The following is a 20,509-nucleotide window of genomic DNA, read 5'->3' as shown; positions in this document are numbered from 1 at the left end:
ACAAACTTTAAAGACAATCCGGGGCATGAGCTTATCACAGACATCACGATTCAACCACCAACCCAAACCCAACCCAAACTCCCACTGCCACTCCTAATTTCACTTGCCACAGAGATAGAGACAGACAGATGGTCTGATTACATACAAAACGAGACAGCAGAGAGAAAGAGAGTGACAGTTTGGGAGTGAAAGAGATCTTTGAGACAGCAAAATATACTTAATTACATATTTAAAATAGAAGTTAAATATAATTAATTTAATCAATGAGAATGGAATAATAAACTTGTGTAGGTTTTATCTTTAATTGCAACTCCCATATGAGGCATACACCTAGTCCTATAATCTGTAATAAAAATCTAGTCACAAAATAATTCGGTTTTATTTATTTACTTTTTACATCAATTTCGGTTGCATTATCGACAATAACTTTAAGCAATCAAGCCAATCACAGTGTTGTTTTCTCTCTGCAAAATGATGTTTTTCATTATTTTTTACATGTATTTCTACACGCGTATTACATGCATTATACACGAGCATTATTTGTGCGAGCCCCAAAAGTGTGCTTTAATTTATGTTCCCCGAATATGCGGCAGGCGGCAGAATGTAAATCGATTTCAACGGACTTTACGCGCATTGAAAACTATTGAACTAATTATTCATTCAATTACTATTATTTTTAGTTCAAAGTATTGAATTAGTGCAGATATAAAGCTGTCAAGCCTACCGCAGCGCTGACACCAGTACTGGCCAGGACGGGCTTGTTCCAGCCTTTGAAATCCCTCAGGTATCGTAATGATTTGCTGCTCGAGACAGACAAGAGCTAAGAGCACTGCTTTGAGAAAGAAAAACCACAAATTATGAATTATTATCGAATTTTGCATACACTTTATTGTGCGACGTCGGACTCAGCATCGGCAGGCTGCTCATTCTCCGACTCGGACATGTCAGACTGATCCTCCTGCACTTCAGGGTATTCGAAGTCTTCCTAGTCACCGCTAATATTCAGTATGCAAAGATTCAAGAAGTAGTTATCATCGAAATCATCAGAGTCCTCAAATGGCACGTTTACCGGGGATATCTCTGGGATATCCACGTCGTCTTCTTCCTCTACGTCAACATCTCTAAATCCAATTTGGATACCGTCTCCGACAAAACGAACGTATCCGGCTTAAAGTCTGTCTTCCGTTTTCATGCAGTTTAGAATAAAAATAAAAAAAAGTACAAGCAAACTATCGTTTGCAATCGAATTATATTTACGCTATCCGAAGGCGAGACTGTGTTTGGGGCAGAGAAGCGCTTCATTGCCTCTCAGTGTCTCATGGGGCACTGGCAACTGTACCTTTTTCCGCATTTTGCACGGCACGATGAAAGGGTCGCCTGCTCTCGAGACAGACAACAGACAAGTTGCACTCCCCCCCGAAAAAAGTGCGTAATAAGCAGTGGGAGCAGGAGGAAGCCTCAAACTTAATCGCCGGAGAGGCTCGATTAAAAATGAATGTAAATCGCATTAGAGCAATAAAGCGATGATGCAATAAGCATGTACTCCCTGTCCGTGCATAGGGTTGGAGTGGCAGCAGCACCAGCAGGGGGTTGGGGCAAAGGATTACAAGCTGCCAATCCACTTGCCACATGACGCTCACCGATGGCCCATTGTTAAGTGGTTGAAACACCGCTCCTGCTCTTCTCCTGCCTTTTGCCTGTGTCCGGGCATTGTCCTCACCACGTTTGCTGTAACCTAATCCGCTCTGCCCATGCAGCCCGAAAGGAGCTGCACAAGAAAACACGATCAAGATGCAGGGTGTGCACAGGGGCCAAGAGATTCAGCATTCAGCATGTCTTCCATGATGGAGAGGCCAAAAGCACGACATACATTCGATTGACATGGACATCGATCGATTGCCCATGAAGTGGCAGCAGAAAAAACAACAAAAATTAAATATGACAAATAAAAAGAAGGAATTGAAATGATTAATGTGCATAGATGGCAGCATCCAAAGCGATTTTAGCGGTGTGCCCTGCCGTGCCCCCTTTGCAGACTCCAAACCACACCAAAGAATGGCACAAATTTGTATTTCCTTTTATGTTCAATTGATTTTGTTAAATTATGCAAATAGGTACTGCATGTGTGTGTGTGTGCTACAGCAAATTTGCTTCAATTATGTCTTTAAATGTATGCATCGTGTAAATGTTTGTGTAAATTTGTGCAACAAAAATGACAATCACAGTTTTAAAATGCTCTTTATGTTGTTGCTTTCCATTTGGAGGGGACTCTTTGGCTTTTTATACCCGGTACTCGAAGAGTAAATAGGGTGTATTGTATTTGTGCGAATAACGGTTGTATGTAACGCACACGATTAAGCCATGTCTGTCTGTCCGTCCGTATGTCCGTCCGTCCGTCCGTCTTGTTGAGCGCCTGGATCTCAGAGACCATAAAAGCTAGAGCCACAAAATTTTGCATCCAGACTTCTGTATTCTCACACTGTTATAAGTGTATTTCAAAAATATACCCCGCCCCCTTCCGCCCCCGCAAAAGGGCGAAAGCCTCCCAAATCTACATCTAAATCCGTAGGGAATGGCCATATCTATCAGATCACCGAATCCGATTGGGATCCGCGATTGGATCATTATTATAGCCACAATGAAGAATTTAATTTGCAGTGGCTAAACCCACCCTGTCCGTCAGCTTATATTTGTTTTTTTCACGTTCTCTCATTCACACTCTGCTTCGGCCTCTGCCTCTGCCGCGAGTCTGCAGTGTGTGGGTCTAGGGCTAGCTAAAGGAGCGTGTTGGTGTGTTAAGTGTTGTAGATGCATATGACAGATGAAGAAAATATTTAAAATTTGACAAAACACCGCTAAGGTGCAGAAGTGGTACTGAGTGCCGGGTATAAAAGTTGTGACGCGTAAGAAGCGTCTCACACGTCCCTTCTCGTTTATATTAAATAGGTGCCGTCTGGATACGCATCACCATCGTCGCAGTTGTGTCCTCCTGCTTCTTAAAGGAATTCTGAGTGCAGCTACTAGACTCTGTTACATCGCATAACTCCTTCATCGGCCACAAAGATGGACGCTGAAGTGTGGAAATTTCGTGGGTCACGCTCACGAGTCGCATTGGGTCAAAGTGTGCAGGAGAAATCCTCTTGCGTCGCCCCTTGCAGCTTTGTTGTAGTCACGCTAAAAGAATTGATAAATAACAATTTTAAAATAACATTTAAAGCACATTCTTTGCTGCATTTTAAGCAGATTGAAGTCCCATAAAAGTCTTCTCCAGCTGGGAGCAAACTCTGAGGAGCACTCGCGAAATAAGTCAAAGCGATCTGCACCTCATTCCCATCCAATTTGAGTGTCGAAAGATAGCTGGAAGGATAATTTGCATACCCTGTCCGACTGTCTCCGCCTGTACCCTACGTTTGTATACATATCCGATTATCGGAAACGGAAGAAACACAAGTCGACTGGGCAAACAGTGGGAAAACCAAGCCCAGTTCTGGCCTGGCCTGGCTTGGTCTGGTCTGTTCTGTTCTGTTCCGATCTGGTCTGCATTTCCGCTGGCAGTGTGTTTGGTGATGGCAAATAGAGAGGGGCCAGGCCCAACCAGACTGCGTCTTCATTTCGGGCGCTTCATTTCTTACATAATCAACAACGGTACGGGAACGGGAACGGCGGCCTTTGTGCGTTGACAAAGGGAAAGCCGGCCAAAAACCAAACCCAAATCTAAAACTCTGAAACCGAAAGAACAGAACAGAACCCCGGGAACACCGAGCAGTGTAGAATATGTAGACAAAAGCCGTGCCGTGCCGTGCCGTGCGGTGCGGTGCAATGTCGAAACCCAAAACTAAAGAAATTCGCTAGAAAATGCCACGCGGTAATGACAAATATTGACATTTCCTGGGGGGTAACCTTAAACCATACCATCCACACACACACACACACGCACACTCAAACAATAGACACGCTTTCATCGATAAATAGCACAACGAACCCGCCAATCCCCCCGGAACTTTTGGATCTCTATAGGGTATTTTTTTCGGTATACTATTTGGGGAGGCACAGCAGGTTCTTGCGGTTAGAAAACCGATCGGATTACATTCACACGGTTCGCCTTCGCCTTCGCCTTCGCGTTCTCTCATACTCCTCATACTCCTACTCCAACTCCGTCAGGGTTTGGGCTTCGTTTTTGTTTGGGTTTGTCTGGCTCTATCGTTGCTCAATTGGTTCTTTGGTCAGCCGTTGGTTAAACATTTAATCGAATCTAAATTAGATGACCATTTATGCTGGTAGCACAGTTTAGATCACCAATTAGCGACTATCTAATTAAAACTCTAAAATAAACTCTAGATTCCCCCTGGCTGTGATCCAGTTTCGGGTGAGGGGGAGTTCTTTCCCCCAGAGAACAATTGGAAACTGGAAACCCTTGGGATACTTTTTGGTTGGTTTTAAGTGCGTTTCAGGCACTGTTGAAGGATCAAGAAGCTGAAGATCTATCTAGAAATGTCTTTAAATGTGGTATGAGCTCTGGGAAGCTCTTAAAATTTCTTGGAGTACCTTCATTTCCCTTGATGCCCTGCCCTTTGTGTGCCTTTATGTTCCCATTTACACATTGTGCAGCAAAATATGATCTCAGATCGCATAAAGCGCAACCCATTTAACCAGCCTCGGTCCTTGGCATTGTCCTGCCAACACGTGGCGTGGGCTGTGGAAACCCCATCCTGTTGACCACAACAAAGCGTCCTTCGGAGACGTGCGACGCGTCGGGCCCTATCTGGGCTCAAAGCTAATAATTATGGCAGACACACACACACACACACACACAGAAAAAAATACCAGACTCTTGGCCTGCTTTCACACTTGCCGCACCTGCCTCCACGGCCGCCATTGAGAGTATCCATGGCAAAGTGACAGGCAGTGTGGCAGTGTGGCAGGGGACACCAGGCGGCAGCCAGCAGCCAGTAATGCGTTTAATAGCAACGCATTACATTCTACATTCTACATTCTACTCCCGCGGCTGGCATGCTTGAAGCCCTAAATTTGCACAACTTCCTCTCCCCACGGAAGTGTTTCCCCCCCACCCCCATGAAAATTATTTTGTTACATTTTTGTATACCCCACACAGAATGGCGATCAAAATAAAGGTATATAAATCCGATGAGAATGCTGAAAAATTATACATTTTTTGTAGACTTTTATTTGGGTTTTGGCTCGCTTTTGTTTGGTGTTTCAATTTCTTGGAATCAATCGTTAAGGGGTAGCCTTCAGGTCTTTAGTATTCACACCATTAAGCCGCTAGAGTCTCAGTATATATGTACATAAAGCGGGTATATATATATGGTAGCTATAGACTGTAGACTATAGCATCAAAGCAGCATTGTTAACCACCGCACCACATGCAGACATTTTTTGTGTGACCACATGGCATAATGAGCAAATGGCAAAGGACAAAGGCAAAGGACGAGTACGAGTACTGGCCACTCGGACGACTTGCGCTCAGGTGTGTGGGTCCTTTGTGTGGGCGCTGATACGGGTGTTGGTGTCTAACCGGCAGGATGTCTGTGGTTAGGCGGCCCACCAGCGATTGCCTTTCCCCATTACGCTTGAGTAGGTGTAAAATTGGAATGTTATTCATGGGGCAGCGAATGCCAGGCCATGCCACTGCAGGCGCGGTGTCCACTCAAGGCGGTAGGTGTGTACATGTATAAATTACGGATCAGCATTATGTGGCTGACTTATCCATGGGCTCTTGGTTCCTGCTTAATTATTTGATTGCTTTCCAGGTAATGTGTATGTGATCCGCAGAGGACACGAAAGCAGCTACGAAAAACGAAAATATTCACACTAATTATGGACATTTATCTCTCTGTAGTTTGGCAGCATGAAAAGGCTTTATTTATGCTGTGTTAAAGCTAGAGAATTATATTTCAAATATTTAAAGCTGCTAATTATTGCATTGATTGGGACACTCATTACCTGACTATTCCCATTAAGCTGCCAGGCGCTCTGGTTTCTGGGTAGCTTGCAGCTCGCCTACAATGCCATGTTGCCAGTGGGATTTGTTTTTTGTTTTGTTGTAAATGTTTAACGATTTGGCGCTTCCAGTTTCACTTTTGGCATGGGCGGGGGTATGATGAAGGGGCACGCGTCATGGCAACCAAATGCAACAAAAGAACACGGACATCCGCGGGCAATGTCCTCTCAGAAAGAGAGAGAGAGGAAGAGTCAAGGGAAAGTCCGTCCCAGTCGTGGTCCTTGTTTGTTTGTTTGTTTTCGGATGGTTGCGTCTCGGATGTCCTGCTCACGTTGCATGCAGCATACCACACACCACACACCACACCGCACAACGAATACGAATACGAAAACGAATACAATGCGAGTATGGCCCCTGCTGTTGTCCTGGATTAGTGGCACCCATGGACCCAGCCTCGTTGACGACGCGGCGGCGGCGTCGCCCGTCTGCAATATCATTTGCCCTCGAAAGTTAATTAAGGTTCTCACAATCTCACTATGCTATGCGAAAAGTGTCAACGTAAACAAACATGAGAGTGGAGCTGTCTGCATGCCGACTCTAATAATACCTCTTAGATGTGCTGCACTGTGGGAGTAGTGGAGTCATTTGGAGAACACTTTTGCAGCTTTTACTTGCTGCAAAAAGCAATCAAATATAATTGAAATTTAGGGTTATTTAATGGATTGGCAACTGCTGATGTTGCAGGTGACTATTTGATGATTTTTGATTCTAAATAGATATTCTCTTCTGCTACTCCGTAATTCCCACTCCTCGAGTGTTCGTTTTTGTTACATACATTACACCCTTGTCCTCTATGCATTCCACTCGCCGGACAGGGAAAGAAAGTGAAATTTGGTCCGAGCATTGAACCGCAAATGAGCTAAAGCCAAGGTCCCACAGCCTCTGCTTCTGCTTCTGCTTTTGCTTTTGCTTTTGCTTCGTGAATGTGAATGTGGACATGACCACCACCCGCGGCGACTGGTTCCATAATTAGCTGCGGCCGACGCTAATTGTCCTTACCTAGGGATGTGCTCATCCCATCCCCATCCCCATCCCCGTGCTACGCCTCTCCTTTTTGTTCTCTTTGTGGTTTGGCCATTCGCTCGGTTTCGGCTTACATTTGAATGCAGCAGAGTAGCCATCCATCAGTATTATGCCATTAAATGTCCGTGGAAATTCAGACTGTTGCCAGGTGATTTCACACATATTGGCCAATGAGGCGGTGACTGTACCTTTAATTCATACTTGTTCACTTTCTTCTGGCTAAGAGTAGTTCAAGGATTTTATTTCATTCATTTCTGCGACTTTCAATCCGAGTTACATGGAAGTTTCTGTTCAATTGTATCCTACATAAAGAGGGAGCAACTCGATTTCGATTGTTCCCACTCCTTTAGTCATTTTGGAGTTCATTATTGGAAGGTCCATTTCGCACTTTAATGTTGCTAAAAACAATTTTAAATAGCTGTGACCTTTTTCTACTCTTCCTCCCTCTTCTGCTTAAATTTAAACAGAAATTCATTCAATTAAATCAAATCGTTTGAGACGCAACAGGAAACGGCAACCGGCCACAATTACTGTTACCCAATGGCAGACCCCCACCCACCCAGTTTCCACACCCCTGCCGACCCCCCGGCTAGTGGCCTGATGCCCGATTTCTTATTCCCCGATTCCACACCCAAAAGGCAATAATTTTTGGCAATTTAATTGAAAACCGAAAATGGCAAAGTCCAGCAGAAATGTCCAAGGGGTCGAAATGTTTTTAAAACAATGCGAGGGCGCAGGTCAGGGGGTGCCTTGGCTAGGGGGAAGGGTCACGCGTGCGCTCTCCCTCTCCCCTGCAGTTGGTACGAGAAATGGGAACAAATGGACCCGGTCACGCGCCAAACGCTAAAAGGTCAACAAACAATTAAACAATCCGCAAGGAGATGGAAATTCTCGCAACCCAAAGCCGCAGCACTAAATGCACTACAAAAACAACATAAATATTCCAGGGAATACATTTTATGGAGCAGATTCTGAGAAGATTCGGGAGAGTTTATGGAGTGGTTCTATATGAAGTATTCATTAAATTCTAATCAGTTTCGACAGACCATCTGAAACGACACAGTTTGAGCTATACATACAAGGCGTACGACCCACCGAAAAGGGTATATATCCTTCGAGCTGTAAATATTTGTGTGCTGAAAGGGCTGGGCAGAGAGAGAGAGAGAGAGAGAGACCTGTAGAAGGGTCGCTACCCCCGGTCCAGGCCTGTGTGGATATTTTCCGCATAGTTTTGTCATTTTTGCGGTCATGCCGGACGCTGTCCTGCCAGGCAGGAAGTGTGGCAGGAGACACCCATTAAAGGTCAACTGTGAAAATACTTCATGTCCATTTACTGTCCATCGTCTGATGGTTTAATGAGACCCTTTTTCAACATGGTCTTGTTTGCAAACTGCGGAAAGGGCTACGCGAAGGGTTTGCCCATCGAATGGAGTCCAGATGGGGTCCAAGGGGTCCCTAACACTGCACTATATTCACTTAATGAGACACTCATCATTGTTGTGGACTTGTTGAGCCCAAAAGACAAGAGTGCCTCATGAGGGAGATCCTCATCATGATATCCAAGGGTTACCAAAGCAATCAAGTTCATGTTTCAGCTAAAAATATTATTTAATTGCTTTAATGAAGAGTCCAAAGTTTCCTTATAAGCTTGTTCTTTTTTCGAAAAAGAAAGGAAAGGAAAGAAGAGCGAATCGAACTTTGATTTGTGCCGCCATTATCCTGGCAAATCAACTCATGAAGCGAATACTTAAATATCAATTTATAACGTTGGCACCTCTCCTCCGAGTGTATCTGTGGCTTCATCTTTGTGTACCTTGTGCAATGGGAAAACAATAATCCATCATTTGCTTTGTAAATGTGAATGACTGTGGGTCTGTGGCTGTCTTATCCGCTACCATCATTAGTCAGTCAGTGGCTCAGAGTCTGTCGCCTTTCGATGGGGCAGACAAAAACCTGTCAGTCCCTCTGTCTGTCTCTCTGTCTGTTCGTCGTTGCCAGTGGCTTGGCCAGAGCATAGATGAGGGCCTGCCCTCTAATTGCTTATAGAGTTATTAACCATTTTATAATGATTTTCGGGAGCAGCGAGGTAAGCGAGGTAATTCGATAGCTCCGCTCTGCAGCACTCATGCAGGTGTTCCAGTTGCTTCCCCTACCCTGCTCCGCTTACTGAATCTGAAGCCGACATGAACCCGATCTGAGGTACAAATTGGTACAGAACAAACTACAGCGATTCCAGAGATCATTTGAGATTAATTTTGGGGACCACCCAATGCACCGAATTCGTTCTCTAATATCTTCGATGTCTTCATTTGTCTGCACAATTCCACTGATTGAAGTTAGTTTCCCTCTGCCAATGTCTATTATAGACCGTAGACCGCAGACCGTACTGTACCCCCCGACAGCAAAGAACAGAACCTTTGTCATACCAAGTTCCTGGAGACTGGCAAATTAGAAGCCCAGGAAATACGCCAATATGCCAAATACGCACCACAGTAGTCCACAGTCCTTCGAGTAGCACACGTAAAGGGTCTCCTGGTGTCCGTAGAGGGTTCTCCTTTGCTTCCTTTCCTCTCACGTACATTGTCGATGGTTATATTCTACAACTGCTTCGGGGGATTTAGCCTGCAGCTCCTTCTCCAAGAGAGCCCCACTCCTTGTGCTGCTGTTCCTGAAAAGTATTCATACCAGCTCACAATCATGGATCCTCAGAAAAGTAGCGGAGTAGCTGCGAGTACCTGGGTGTCAAATATTTGACCCTCATCGATGTCTATTCAGCATTTAGTTGAGTGCACTTGCCCGGCACTTGCACATTTGTTGCTGCACCTCTGCTGACCACGCGCTTTCCTCTTCAGGATGTAACCGAGTCCGTGCCTGTGGCCTCGGCAATGATTTCTGATGCTTTTTAACTTGTGCAACGGTCTGCAATCAACATAAATGAACAAAAGTAAACAAAACTAAGCTTGTATACAAAAAAAAAAACGAAGCCATGCGTTTAACGGTCTGGCGGCGACCCATAGGCGCGATGTGAATTATTATTGTACCTATGGGACTTGTGGGACTATGTCGACTTATTGTTTCTACAAATGTCTGCACACAAAAAGAGTAGGAGAATGGGAAGATAGGTGAAAACTCAACCCATCGCTGCGCGCAATATTTTATCTCATTTTTTATGTGTTTTCTCTCACTAGTTTCTGCTTTTCAGCTGGGTGGCAACTCCGGAATTTGCAATGTTTACGTGCGCTGCAAGTGTTTTGTTTTTGTTTGTAAGAAATAGGAATTTACCTATCCACGGAAGACCCCACTGTCAGTGCGTGCAATCAATGCCTCTGTGGCAGCGTGGAGTTGATCTGCAAGAAGGAGTTACATGGCGAGATGTGACACATCAGGACATGGAGTGTGCCAAGTAACAAAGTACTCAATTCAATCGATGTATTCCCGTCTCAATTTGCCATCAGAAGCAGCAGCAGCAGCAGCCGTGGTGAGTGATTCAGTTGAAAGGTCAAAGCCATTTGCTAATGAAGCATGAAGTAAGGACAGGGAGTGAGCAAAGGAAAAGAGAGACCTTCCCACAGTCAGGTATCAGCCTCGCGAGTGATGCCAATTCCATAACCATTCGTGAATTCGCATGGCAAATGCGTTTGTTGGAAACGAAAAATTAACACACTTCAAATCGGGGCAAATCGGGTGAGATCGGGCGAAACGGTGGTACCACCTACCCTACCAGCCAACACTGTCACTGCCACAAACGGGGGCATGGCATGCCAGTCGTCCGGAGTCCGTGTTCCGGAGACAGTGCAATAAATAAAGCGCAGCGAAAGTGCGACATCAACGACAAAATAACAATCCTATAAATCACTTATTGCCAGCCAAATGGACAATGGTGGTGGATTGGTGGGTGGGGGAGGGAGTGGGAGTGGGAGTGGGAGTGGGTAGGTCTATGGGAGTGAGTGCACTACTGACGGATCCGTGTGGCAGGGCAGTGGGTGTGGGGTAGTGCCTCCGCTCCGCTTGCCCATTGATAAATTGCTCAACGCTTGGCAGCAAAACTAAAGAAAAAACAATGATAAAAGCAATCCACAATCACGATTATCCGCAGCAGGAGTTACGCAGTAACCCGTAGGAAAAAGGGTATACAAAACCCATGGCAGAGACGCAATTTTCATTTGCTAAATTGCATTTGGAACGTGGCTAAGATTTTAGTGTGGTTGGTGGGTTTGGGTGGGGCCGTGGCTTGCCTAATTGACAGCAACAATTAACGAGAAGGGACGTGTGAGATGCTTCTTACGCGTCACAACTTTTATACCCGGCACTCAGGACTACATCTAGATGTAGAACACATCGCCAACCACTAGATATCGTTCACATTACAGAACACGTAGTAAAAAGCCCACTAAATAAAATGCATCAAACAAATTTTATCAGTTAATCCTATTTTCCAATTTATGAGATATTTAAAACAGCAATAAAATTGGTACTTTTTCACTGCACATTCTGTGCAATAAGTTTCACAGCAGACTTTTCGAAAGTGGCGCCACCTATGAAAATTTCTTATACGCAACTTTGATGGTCACTCTTTTTCTAATACAGAGCGTTAAAAACCGAGTCTTGGTTTTAACTTAAATTAACTTAAATTAGCTTTTGGCCACTGTTTCCGCAACTCCTCGCAACCAGTTCGGAATCAAAATCTCGAAATAAAAAGCCAAGTGCTGCTGGTTCGACCGAGTCGGAATTCAAATCAATTTAATCTCTTCTTCTTTTCAATTTCAATATTGACCTATTAAATGCATGTTCTTCCTCTTTCTCTATCGTATTCACATATCACATGTATGTTCTATAGCAACAAGCTTCTGTCAGTATGTCGTAAATGCAACAATTCAATAGCTTAATGCTACAAAAATTCATTTTACTTATACAAAATACTAATTGCTCCGGGCCATAATTTGGCTAATTGGCGTAAACAGCCACCAAAACTGGTCATTGGGACAATAGTGCATCTGCACCTCAGCGGTGTTTTCTCAAATTTTGGCTCATTTTTGAAAAAACTGGTTTCAGTGTGAGCATACAGTAGTCCGGAGCCAAAATTTGGTGGCTCTAGCTCGTATAGTCTCTGAGAAGTAGCCGACAAACAAGACGGACAGACGGACAGACAGACATGGCTCTATCGACTCGGCTATTGATGCTGATCAAGTATATATATACTTTATTGGGTCGGAAACGTTTCCTTCTGTGCGTTACATACAGCCGTTATTCGCACAAATACAATATACCCTATTTACTCTTCTATTTACCGGGTATAAAAACGAGATTTTTCCCTGCCGTTTCGAACTTAGGCAACAAGTGGCCGCCGAAATGTTGCCAGGCGTAAGGTTGCACGACATTTCGAACTGCCGCGCGCGTCGCTTTTGATCAACTGGCAACACGCTGAAACAGTGGGAAGAACAGTGTATAACGCATACAAATAAATTCTCAGCAGACACAACTACTCAGTACTCTTTTATTGTACATATATACACATGTATACTGTTGCGACGTGTTTTTGATCACACAGTGGGCCCCATTGCTCGCCTCGCCTTCTTTCGTAGAGTTTCTCTAAACTTATTTTGCAACAGAACTTTTAAGCAGCGAAATTCGTGTCAAGCTTTTACGAGCCGCTGTAATAAATGTTACAAAACAAGTACATACGCTTGACCTTGCCTGACATGACATGTTCTCTGCTCTCGCCTCTGCTTTCAACCTCTCTTTCGCAGTTCAGCGACTAACGGTTGCTCCACTGTGCCGGCAGCGCAGCTCTCGCTCGCTGGCAACATTCGGGTGTTTCCGCTGTCGCTGTCTGCGCTGACGTCGCTGCTCTTGTGTGGCGCGACAGCATGTTGCCGCAATATTTGTGCTCATGCTTGAAACGCAAGTCTGAGTCTCGGCTCTCTTTGGTTTGATCGATAAGCGATCATGGTATATGCAGCAAAAGAGGTGGATCTTACCTCACATGTGTTGCTCTTTGCCACCCGTTCTGCCCGTTGTCCACACCTTTCTTCTACATCAGCAACACGCTTTTGCTGCCGCGCAACATTTGAAGCACCAGCAACATCTGAGGCGCATTTGAAACAAACGGCCTTGCCCCCCCAATCTTTGAAATTTGTAACGGCACAAGCAAAACGGCCGCGGCCACTGAAACAACTCTTCATTTTGTGATATCAACTATCAACGATTTTGATATTAATAACAACTTTTTACGACAATTTGTCTACGTTTCACTCGCTTCCACGGGCCGCGTTCCCGCCTCTGCCGTCGCGTTCGTGTGAGTGCATGTGTTGCCGCGTACGTACCGCGCACCGTCAGTGTATGTGTGTGCAACAGTTAAAACAATTACAACAAAATTGGTAATAAAATAAACCACAAAAAACCATGAAAATTCCTCGAGAGTTCCCTATTTTTGTAGGCCAAAAATAAACGCTGGCGGCATTTCTGTTGCTGTTTTTTTTTTAAGTGACAAACACTAAAGTGTCTCTCTCTCTCCCCCGTGTCTCTCTGTCCCAATCACGCTGTTCTCTGCTGGCATATTTGCACAATTATTATTATTGTTGTTGAGTCACGTGCCCCGCAGTAGCTTTACGTTACTTTGTTTTTTTTTTATCATTTTTCTGGTGTTTGAAAAATCGGTTATGTTGTGCTATGCTTTGCCACGGAAAAATGTGCATTCAAAACGCAGCGAAAAACCTTCAAACAACAACACAAAATTACACGGGAAACAACAAAAACAACAAATAATAAAAAACAGGTTTGGGCCCGGTCTCCGCGCGCCGTGTCTGACGCCGCCGTCCGACACACAATACCTATGCCGCTTTTGTTAGTGTATTTTTTTTCATTTCAACTTTTGGTTGAGTCACACACTGGGCGCTAAAAGTCAGTCAACTGGCAGTTGTTGGCAACAAAGAAAAAACTAGAAAGAAAGTCAACTTCTTAAGCAATAATACTACAAGCTTAAAATGGTGGTTCCCATGGAACAACAAAAACAAGTACTACGAGTACTAAAATGTGAAAACTACATAGAAATTCAACCTAAGAAGAATTTCGCAAATGGAAACCTCGTTAAAATCGAATTTTTATGAAAATACTCAGCAGAAAAAGAATTCCGAAGGGAAATATTATTATGGGATTATTATATCTTTCTCAAAACTTTTTACTTGTGTATTTTTATTCCTATGGGTATTTGTGGAGGAGTAGGAACTTATTCTAAAAGAGTTAGAATCGAACAAAAAAACAAAGAAATGGACCAGATGAAGCATTCCTCTAGGGAATTCCTCTTAAGCCGTAGTTAATTCCACATAACGCTTGGTACGTGTTTTTGTGTTGACAAATAATTTCCACCGCTTTTATTGTAGTTTTGATAAAACTATGCGCTAAATTCCCTAAAGTGTGCCACCCAAAAAGTTTAACGAAATTCCCAAACTACATATTCCCAATAGGAAAATCCTTTTTTTGCTGCAAAGTATTTTTAAAGGAATAATTGATATTGGAACGAATATTGTGGTAGATGTTTAGGGCTTTATTTTTATTGAATAATTGAACATAGAAAACTCAAAAAGGAACAAAAACAAACCGGGAAAATATGTAACTATAAAATAAGATTGTAAAATATCGTTCAATTATGATTTAAATGTATGCAAAATTTTTCCCAAATGCCGTTTTAGTAAAGCGAATGCGTTGATTATCTTAAATTAACTGCCTAATACAATGCAATACAAACTATAAATAATGTTTAGGAATGAAACCCTAGATTTGTGTCAAAATTAAGCATTCTACGGACTTCTCCTTTAACAAATATTTATTGCCAAAACTAGCTGAATTCAAAACCAAAGGTTCCAATACGAAGTGCAGCAAGTTCCCTTGAATCTGAGATATCTGCTGTTGACGATGACAATGAACATTTCTTCCATTATCAATGCCATGCCTCTGCTGAAAAGTGCTGCATCTCCATTGTGTGGCAAACTTTTACTTGTATCCTTTTTATACCCGAAACTAATTCGATGTATGAATATGAGGGCAAGTGAAGCTCAACCGCAGGGCTCCTGCATCGTAAAATTACTGCAATGAAGGCGAGTGCTGCTGCCAAAACTTGTGTGTGCCCTACACACACACACACACACACTGCAGAGAGAGAGAGAGAGAGAGAGAGAGTAAAAGTGGCATGGGGTAGGCGGCAGATCATCCAATTTTCAAATCAAATTTGTGCTTTTTCTGTGCAGCACTAAAATGTTTCTAAACTTCGCAAATCTGATTTTCCTTATTTAATGACGAGAAAAAGAAGGGAAAACTGTCGTTGACTGCGGCCGTTGCCTCAATGCTAATCTTTTTTACACATTTCTTGCAACTTTTTGATGCAACTAGCAATTTAATTTGAGTTACACTTCGTTTTAAGCTCCATTTCCAATAGTTGTTCGACATTCTCTTAAGCTTATATTTGTGGGAAAATCGTTGCGAAAATAAACCAACTATTTGCAGATTTTCAAACCTAAATTTATATGAATTCATATAACAAATGAGAACATTTGAGAAAAGTGTATTTACCCGAAAGATTAAGTGCTTCCTCCTCTGGCATGTAAATATTTTCTGATGGAACCATGCCTTTAAAGTTTAAACGATTTCAATTTGTTTTTACCTTGGACCTTGAAAACATTATCGTGCGTCATGCAGTATCGCTCCTCTTTCTGAAAATTCGCTTGTAACAAACTTCAGTATATGTGCATATGTATGTATGTATGTATTTATTTATGTTTTTTATTTCGATTTTCTAAGATATCCATCAAAAATGTCATACAATGACCGAAATTATCTTCTTATTTAAAGGACGTCAAAAAGTCGGAAATCCAATCACTATGACATCCGCATTAATAATTCTCGAATTTCAAGGGAAAAGTTTTTAACTTTAATGAACAGATTTTCCAATCCTCTCCACCATCCCCTGTTCTATGACAAAAGTTTCCCCCTTTTCATAATTAGCGTTATGTGTATGAATTTGTCTTCTTTTTATTCAAACTTTATGCATATTTTAGGGCTAATATTTTGTAATACAACTTTCGCCATGTCAAGCGTTCGGAAGGAGCCACGTTATTTGAGCGGGGCCAAGGCCTGCCCCAAGTATCGATTGAACGACACAGAGTGGCCCCCAGTAATGAGAGTAAATTAAAATATCGATTGGTCGCCCCAGTAATAACGGTAGACACACATGGCGTTGCCAGGAGAAACCTTTTGCTAGAGCAGGAGATCTAGTGGGAGGGGCACCATTACCTGTTGACCGCTCTCTTCCCACAAGGACGCCTCTTATAAATAAGAGAGAGAGAGAGAGAGCGAGTCAAAGGTGCCTTATCGACAAACAGACAGCAAACAAACCGCTAATCAAAGGTGCGCTCTCCCTCTTCCGATAAGCGTGAGAGAGAGATAGAGAGGGTGACATTAACAGATAAAAGATAAAGATCAAGAGAGAGAGAGAGAGAGAGAAGAATAAAGACAATACAAATGATTGGAAATTGTATATTTATTTATTTATTAAGAGAAGATATGCCATAACATTTTTACTGTTTAAATATGCGATTCAGGTCTCTTGCTCTACCACCCCCGCTCGTTCCATTTTATGCCCTTCCTCAGCCGCTGTCGCTGCCGCTGCTACGTGTTTCGACTGCAGAGAGGGGCCGCCGCTGTAATTTCCGTTACAAAACTGGCCGAAGTGGCAGCGACGCCGACGTCAACAAAGAACAGACAGGCCAAAGCAGAAGCAGAAGCAGCGCGCGGCGCAGTGACAGCAAAGAACAAAATTGCAGAGTATATGAATACAACGATGAGGTATTGCCAGGGCACTTATGAAGGGTTTAAACAATGCTTCACCCTTGTCTGACATGTACCTTGGAAGAAACCTGCTGCCAAGACAAAGCACACACTCATGCAAGTGTGGATATGTGTGGACAAGTTATTCTCTTCTTTGACTGCTGTTGCGGTCGCTGTCGACGCTGCTGCTGCCAGTCTCTGTTTCGCTCTCTGCAATGAAATTGCTGGCGTGTGACGCAGCGCCGGCCATGGAATGACGCTCTCCAGCAAATGCGTCTGTCCCCGCGACCCTCTCTCCCACAATCTTAATGGCAGTTAAAAGGCCAACTTTGGCATTTGGTAAAAACAAAACCCTGCCTTTTGCATCTTTTGAAATATTAAACGATTTGTCACTACTTAACCCTTGGCTCCCGCCTCTCTTTCTCTCTTTTCTTTCTTGCAGAAAACCATACACACCCAAAAGCAGAAACAACATTGACAGAAGAAACTGTAATTTTTTCAACATTTTTTTTCCTGTGGATCCAAAAATTTGACTAAACTTTGTGCAAGCGAACAAGAAGCGAGCAGAACCAGTGGAAGAGACACCGAAGAAGCAGAAAAGACAGAATAAGAGGAAGAAGGAACAAAAATAACAAAATGGGAAAACGGACGCCGCCGCTGTCCCTTGTCTGGGCAGCGTTGCTGATGTGCAGCTGCTCGCTAATAGGTGAGTGAATAAGTTCCACAATTGGACTTGCAGTCCACACACCGTCCGTCCACACATATTCCCGCCATTTATAATTAGAAATTGGAGTTGCCGATTAAAAAAATACATTGGATCACTTTTCACTTCAAAACTCGATTATATATTCATGAAAGATCCATCTAAATCCCCTTGATACCTCTTTAAATTGAACAATCTTAATAACACTTGACAGATGGATAGATAAATTACATCATAAGTACATATACAGTACGTAAAAGACGAGAATTTTCCATCGCAAAAGATAAAGTTAGCATATGGAAACTGGCAACAAGGCAAAACCACTAGTCGCTCTCTTATCAGCAGTTTATTCTTCTAAGATTTGGGTGTTTATTTAAAGTAACAGACAGATGGAAGGACGGGCTATAATCCGAACAAATTACCCGTAGAGTACCTGAGCACTTTCTGGTTACCTGATTGTCTGATTGCCGCATGCCGCCGGCCGCCTGACCCTGAAGAAAACTCTACGCAAATACTCGCATAGAAACTACGAAAGACCCAAAACAACATCCCAAATGCAGAAAAACAAAACACACAGGAGTATAATGCTCCTTATCGCAATCAAACGAAAATTCCAGAGTCAATATTTGTTTTAACTACGAGGCTCTAAAGTCATAAATTACAGACAGAATACAGATACAATTTACAGATACTTTTTGAGAGTAAGGCAGAGCAGCACCTGACTTGCGGTCCCATAAAAAAAAACACGAAACGTTGGACAAACACTTGATTTTGAAGATTACGCAACAAGAAAGAGATGTTAACATAAGCGAATAGCAGATCTCACTTTTATGGGACCTCTAGGAACAGATTTCAAATTCATGGAACCTGCCCAGACCTCATATCACACCTCAAACTGCAATGCACAGTTAGGCCTCACCAGTTCGGGCTTGCTTGTTACGTTTGCTCATGAGGGTATGTATGTAGATGGGCCTGATCTTTAAGTATGGAATATAGAATTGGTCCATGCCGAATTCATTGTTCAAAATCACGTAATATCTATATTGGGTGGCCCCATTCGTGAGAAACCCCTCAATGAAGCTCACGTGTGTGATGGTCCAGGTTTTTTGATAACCCAGTAAAGGTCGTTATGTTTGTGTTTTATACCAATGAAAAATACTAGAATTATAGAACATCAAACAAATGGGAGAGCCAATGATGACTTGTCATCTGGTGCGGCACTTTCTCCCGTCTGTGGAGTAGAGAGCGCTTATCTTCTCTTGGAAAAAACAGACTTCCCAAGCAATTAACGCATCCGGTTTTTTGTAGAGGGAACCCAAAAAACCAAACCTCAGACTCCAGACTTTTTGGGAGGTTCTAAAAACAGTAACAAAGTTAAATTAATTAACGCTGATGCTTGCTCCCTTACTGTGGGATTTAATGACGAAGAAAAAGAAAACTTGCAACAAGCCGAAAAGCCAGCGTCATGGAATCATGACACACAAAAAGGAAAAGCCTATCAACGTGTACTTTTTTCATAGCCACGAAACAGAGTGGATGTGAAGGCTTTCAGTTTGAGCATGTTAAATCCTTAAACGATCAATTGATGGTCACGAAACGCACTGTACTGCAGCGAGTAAAAAGGTGCCTTAACATTTGGTAGAGTTTCTATGGCCCAGAAGTGTTGCTGCTTCAATCGCAGATCTGTGTCTTAAAAAGTCCACTCCTCTACTTGGTGGCCTTTCTCAGAACCCCATCCCTCGCTCTCTTTCTCTGCTCCAATTGATGCGCTGCTCTCTTTCTCAAGAAGTGGAAGCTTTGTTTAGACATTTTCTCTTCAAGTTTCTTGGTGGAAAAGCTGTCTTTGTACGACAGCAGCAACAGAAGCCAGAAGAGGGGGTGCAGAAGGAGAGCTGCCACTCCGCCTGCCTAGCTGCCATAAAGGAGAGAGTGCCTTAGCGAGTGGACAGTCCCTAATTAGCAAAAGGCACCGAAAAACCAGCTTAATTTGTGAGGCGATTTTCCCCGAGACAAGCAGGGGAGTGAAAAAGGAGTGACGTCTGAGAGAAAAGCTGTTAGTTAGTCAGTGTATACCGTTAATGGGTGGCCTCCTCCTGTCTCTCTCTCTCTCTTCCCACTCCATTCACTGTCGCTTTTGTTAATGGGCTCCACAGTGCGTTTCGTGGCTATCAAAATGGGGACAGCTTTTCGACATTGAGGCAACAAAAAATAATTAAATTTGTTTAATAATTTTCTGATATCTTTATTTTTAAGATCTAGTCTTGTACATCTTTGGCCCGCACCGTACATGCATACGCGTAGAGTACTTTACAATAAAATCCACATGACGATTATGTTCCCCCACTGAAATCTTCTGCTGACCATCTTTCATTTCCAGTTTCCAGTTCTGAAGAAACAGAGTGCGTACCTCTCTCTCTCACTCTGTCCTCTGTCTCTTAAGTGGGGAATATTTCTCAGGTGCATGGGAGAGAGAGAGTGGTCAAGCGGTGGGGCTGGGACAAGCAACCTCTTGAGTTTCTTTTCGCATTTGTGTGCCACTTGACAACAAGACACAAGGAACGATGTTGAAGAAACACAGAAGCAGAAGCAGAACAACAAAATATAAAAGAGTAGAAGACCGAAAGAGAGAGGGAGAGCAACAAAATGAAGCAACAGGAAAAAGGAAATTCCAATTATGTTGCAAAAAAAAAATCTTTAAAAGTACAAAAAAAAGTCTGCAGATTTTGTGCGTAGAAAACAGGGAAAGAAATTGTTGCTTCTTGTTTCGCTCTCTCTTGCTCTCTTNTTCCTTTTGCCCCCCCTTTTTTTTCTCCTGTTCTTTTTCTTTCCCCCCCCCCCCCCTCCCTTTTTTAACCACTATTTTCACTGTGTACTGTTATGTTCTTCCGCTTCTGTTCTGCGATTTTCTCTTGTTATAAAATACCCTTTCCCCCGGGAAGAGC

The 20,509-nt window shown here is 43.1% G+C and overlaps 1 protein-coding gene across 7 annotated transcripts in view; it reads left to right on the top strand.

The window, feature by feature from the left end:
- Positions 1-13,194: 13,194 nt before the first annotated feature.
- Positions 13,195-20,509, top strand: part of LOC117590790 (fasciclin-2) — a 73,504-nt gene continuing 66,189 nt past the window's right edge. For 2 of the 7 annotated variants that reach the window (XM_034283739.1, XM_034283738.1), the window contains exons 1-2: positions 13,195-13,422; positions 17,307-17,570. In XM_034283739.1, the coding sequence (XP_034139630.1) occupies positions 17,501-17,570 (70 nt within the window). In that variant the 5' untranslated portion in view covers positions 13,195-13,422; positions 17,307-17,500. The remainder of the gene's footprint in view (positions 13,423-17,306; positions 17,571-20,509) is intronic. The other 5 variants (XM_034283740.1, XM_034283742.1, XM_034283741.1 and 2 more) reach the window with 3 other exon arrangements.

Source organism: Drosophila guanche, unplaced genomic scaffold, assembly GCF_900245975.1.
Source record: "Drosophila guanche unplaced genomic scaffold, DGUA_6, whole genome shotgun sequence".
In the NCBI taxonomy this organism is placed as follows: Eukaryota; Metazoa; Arthropoda; class Insecta; order Diptera; family Drosophilidae; genus Drosophila; species Drosophila guanche.
Note: the sequence above shows the minus strand (reverse complement) of the source record. Positions and strands in the feature narration are given on the sequence as shown.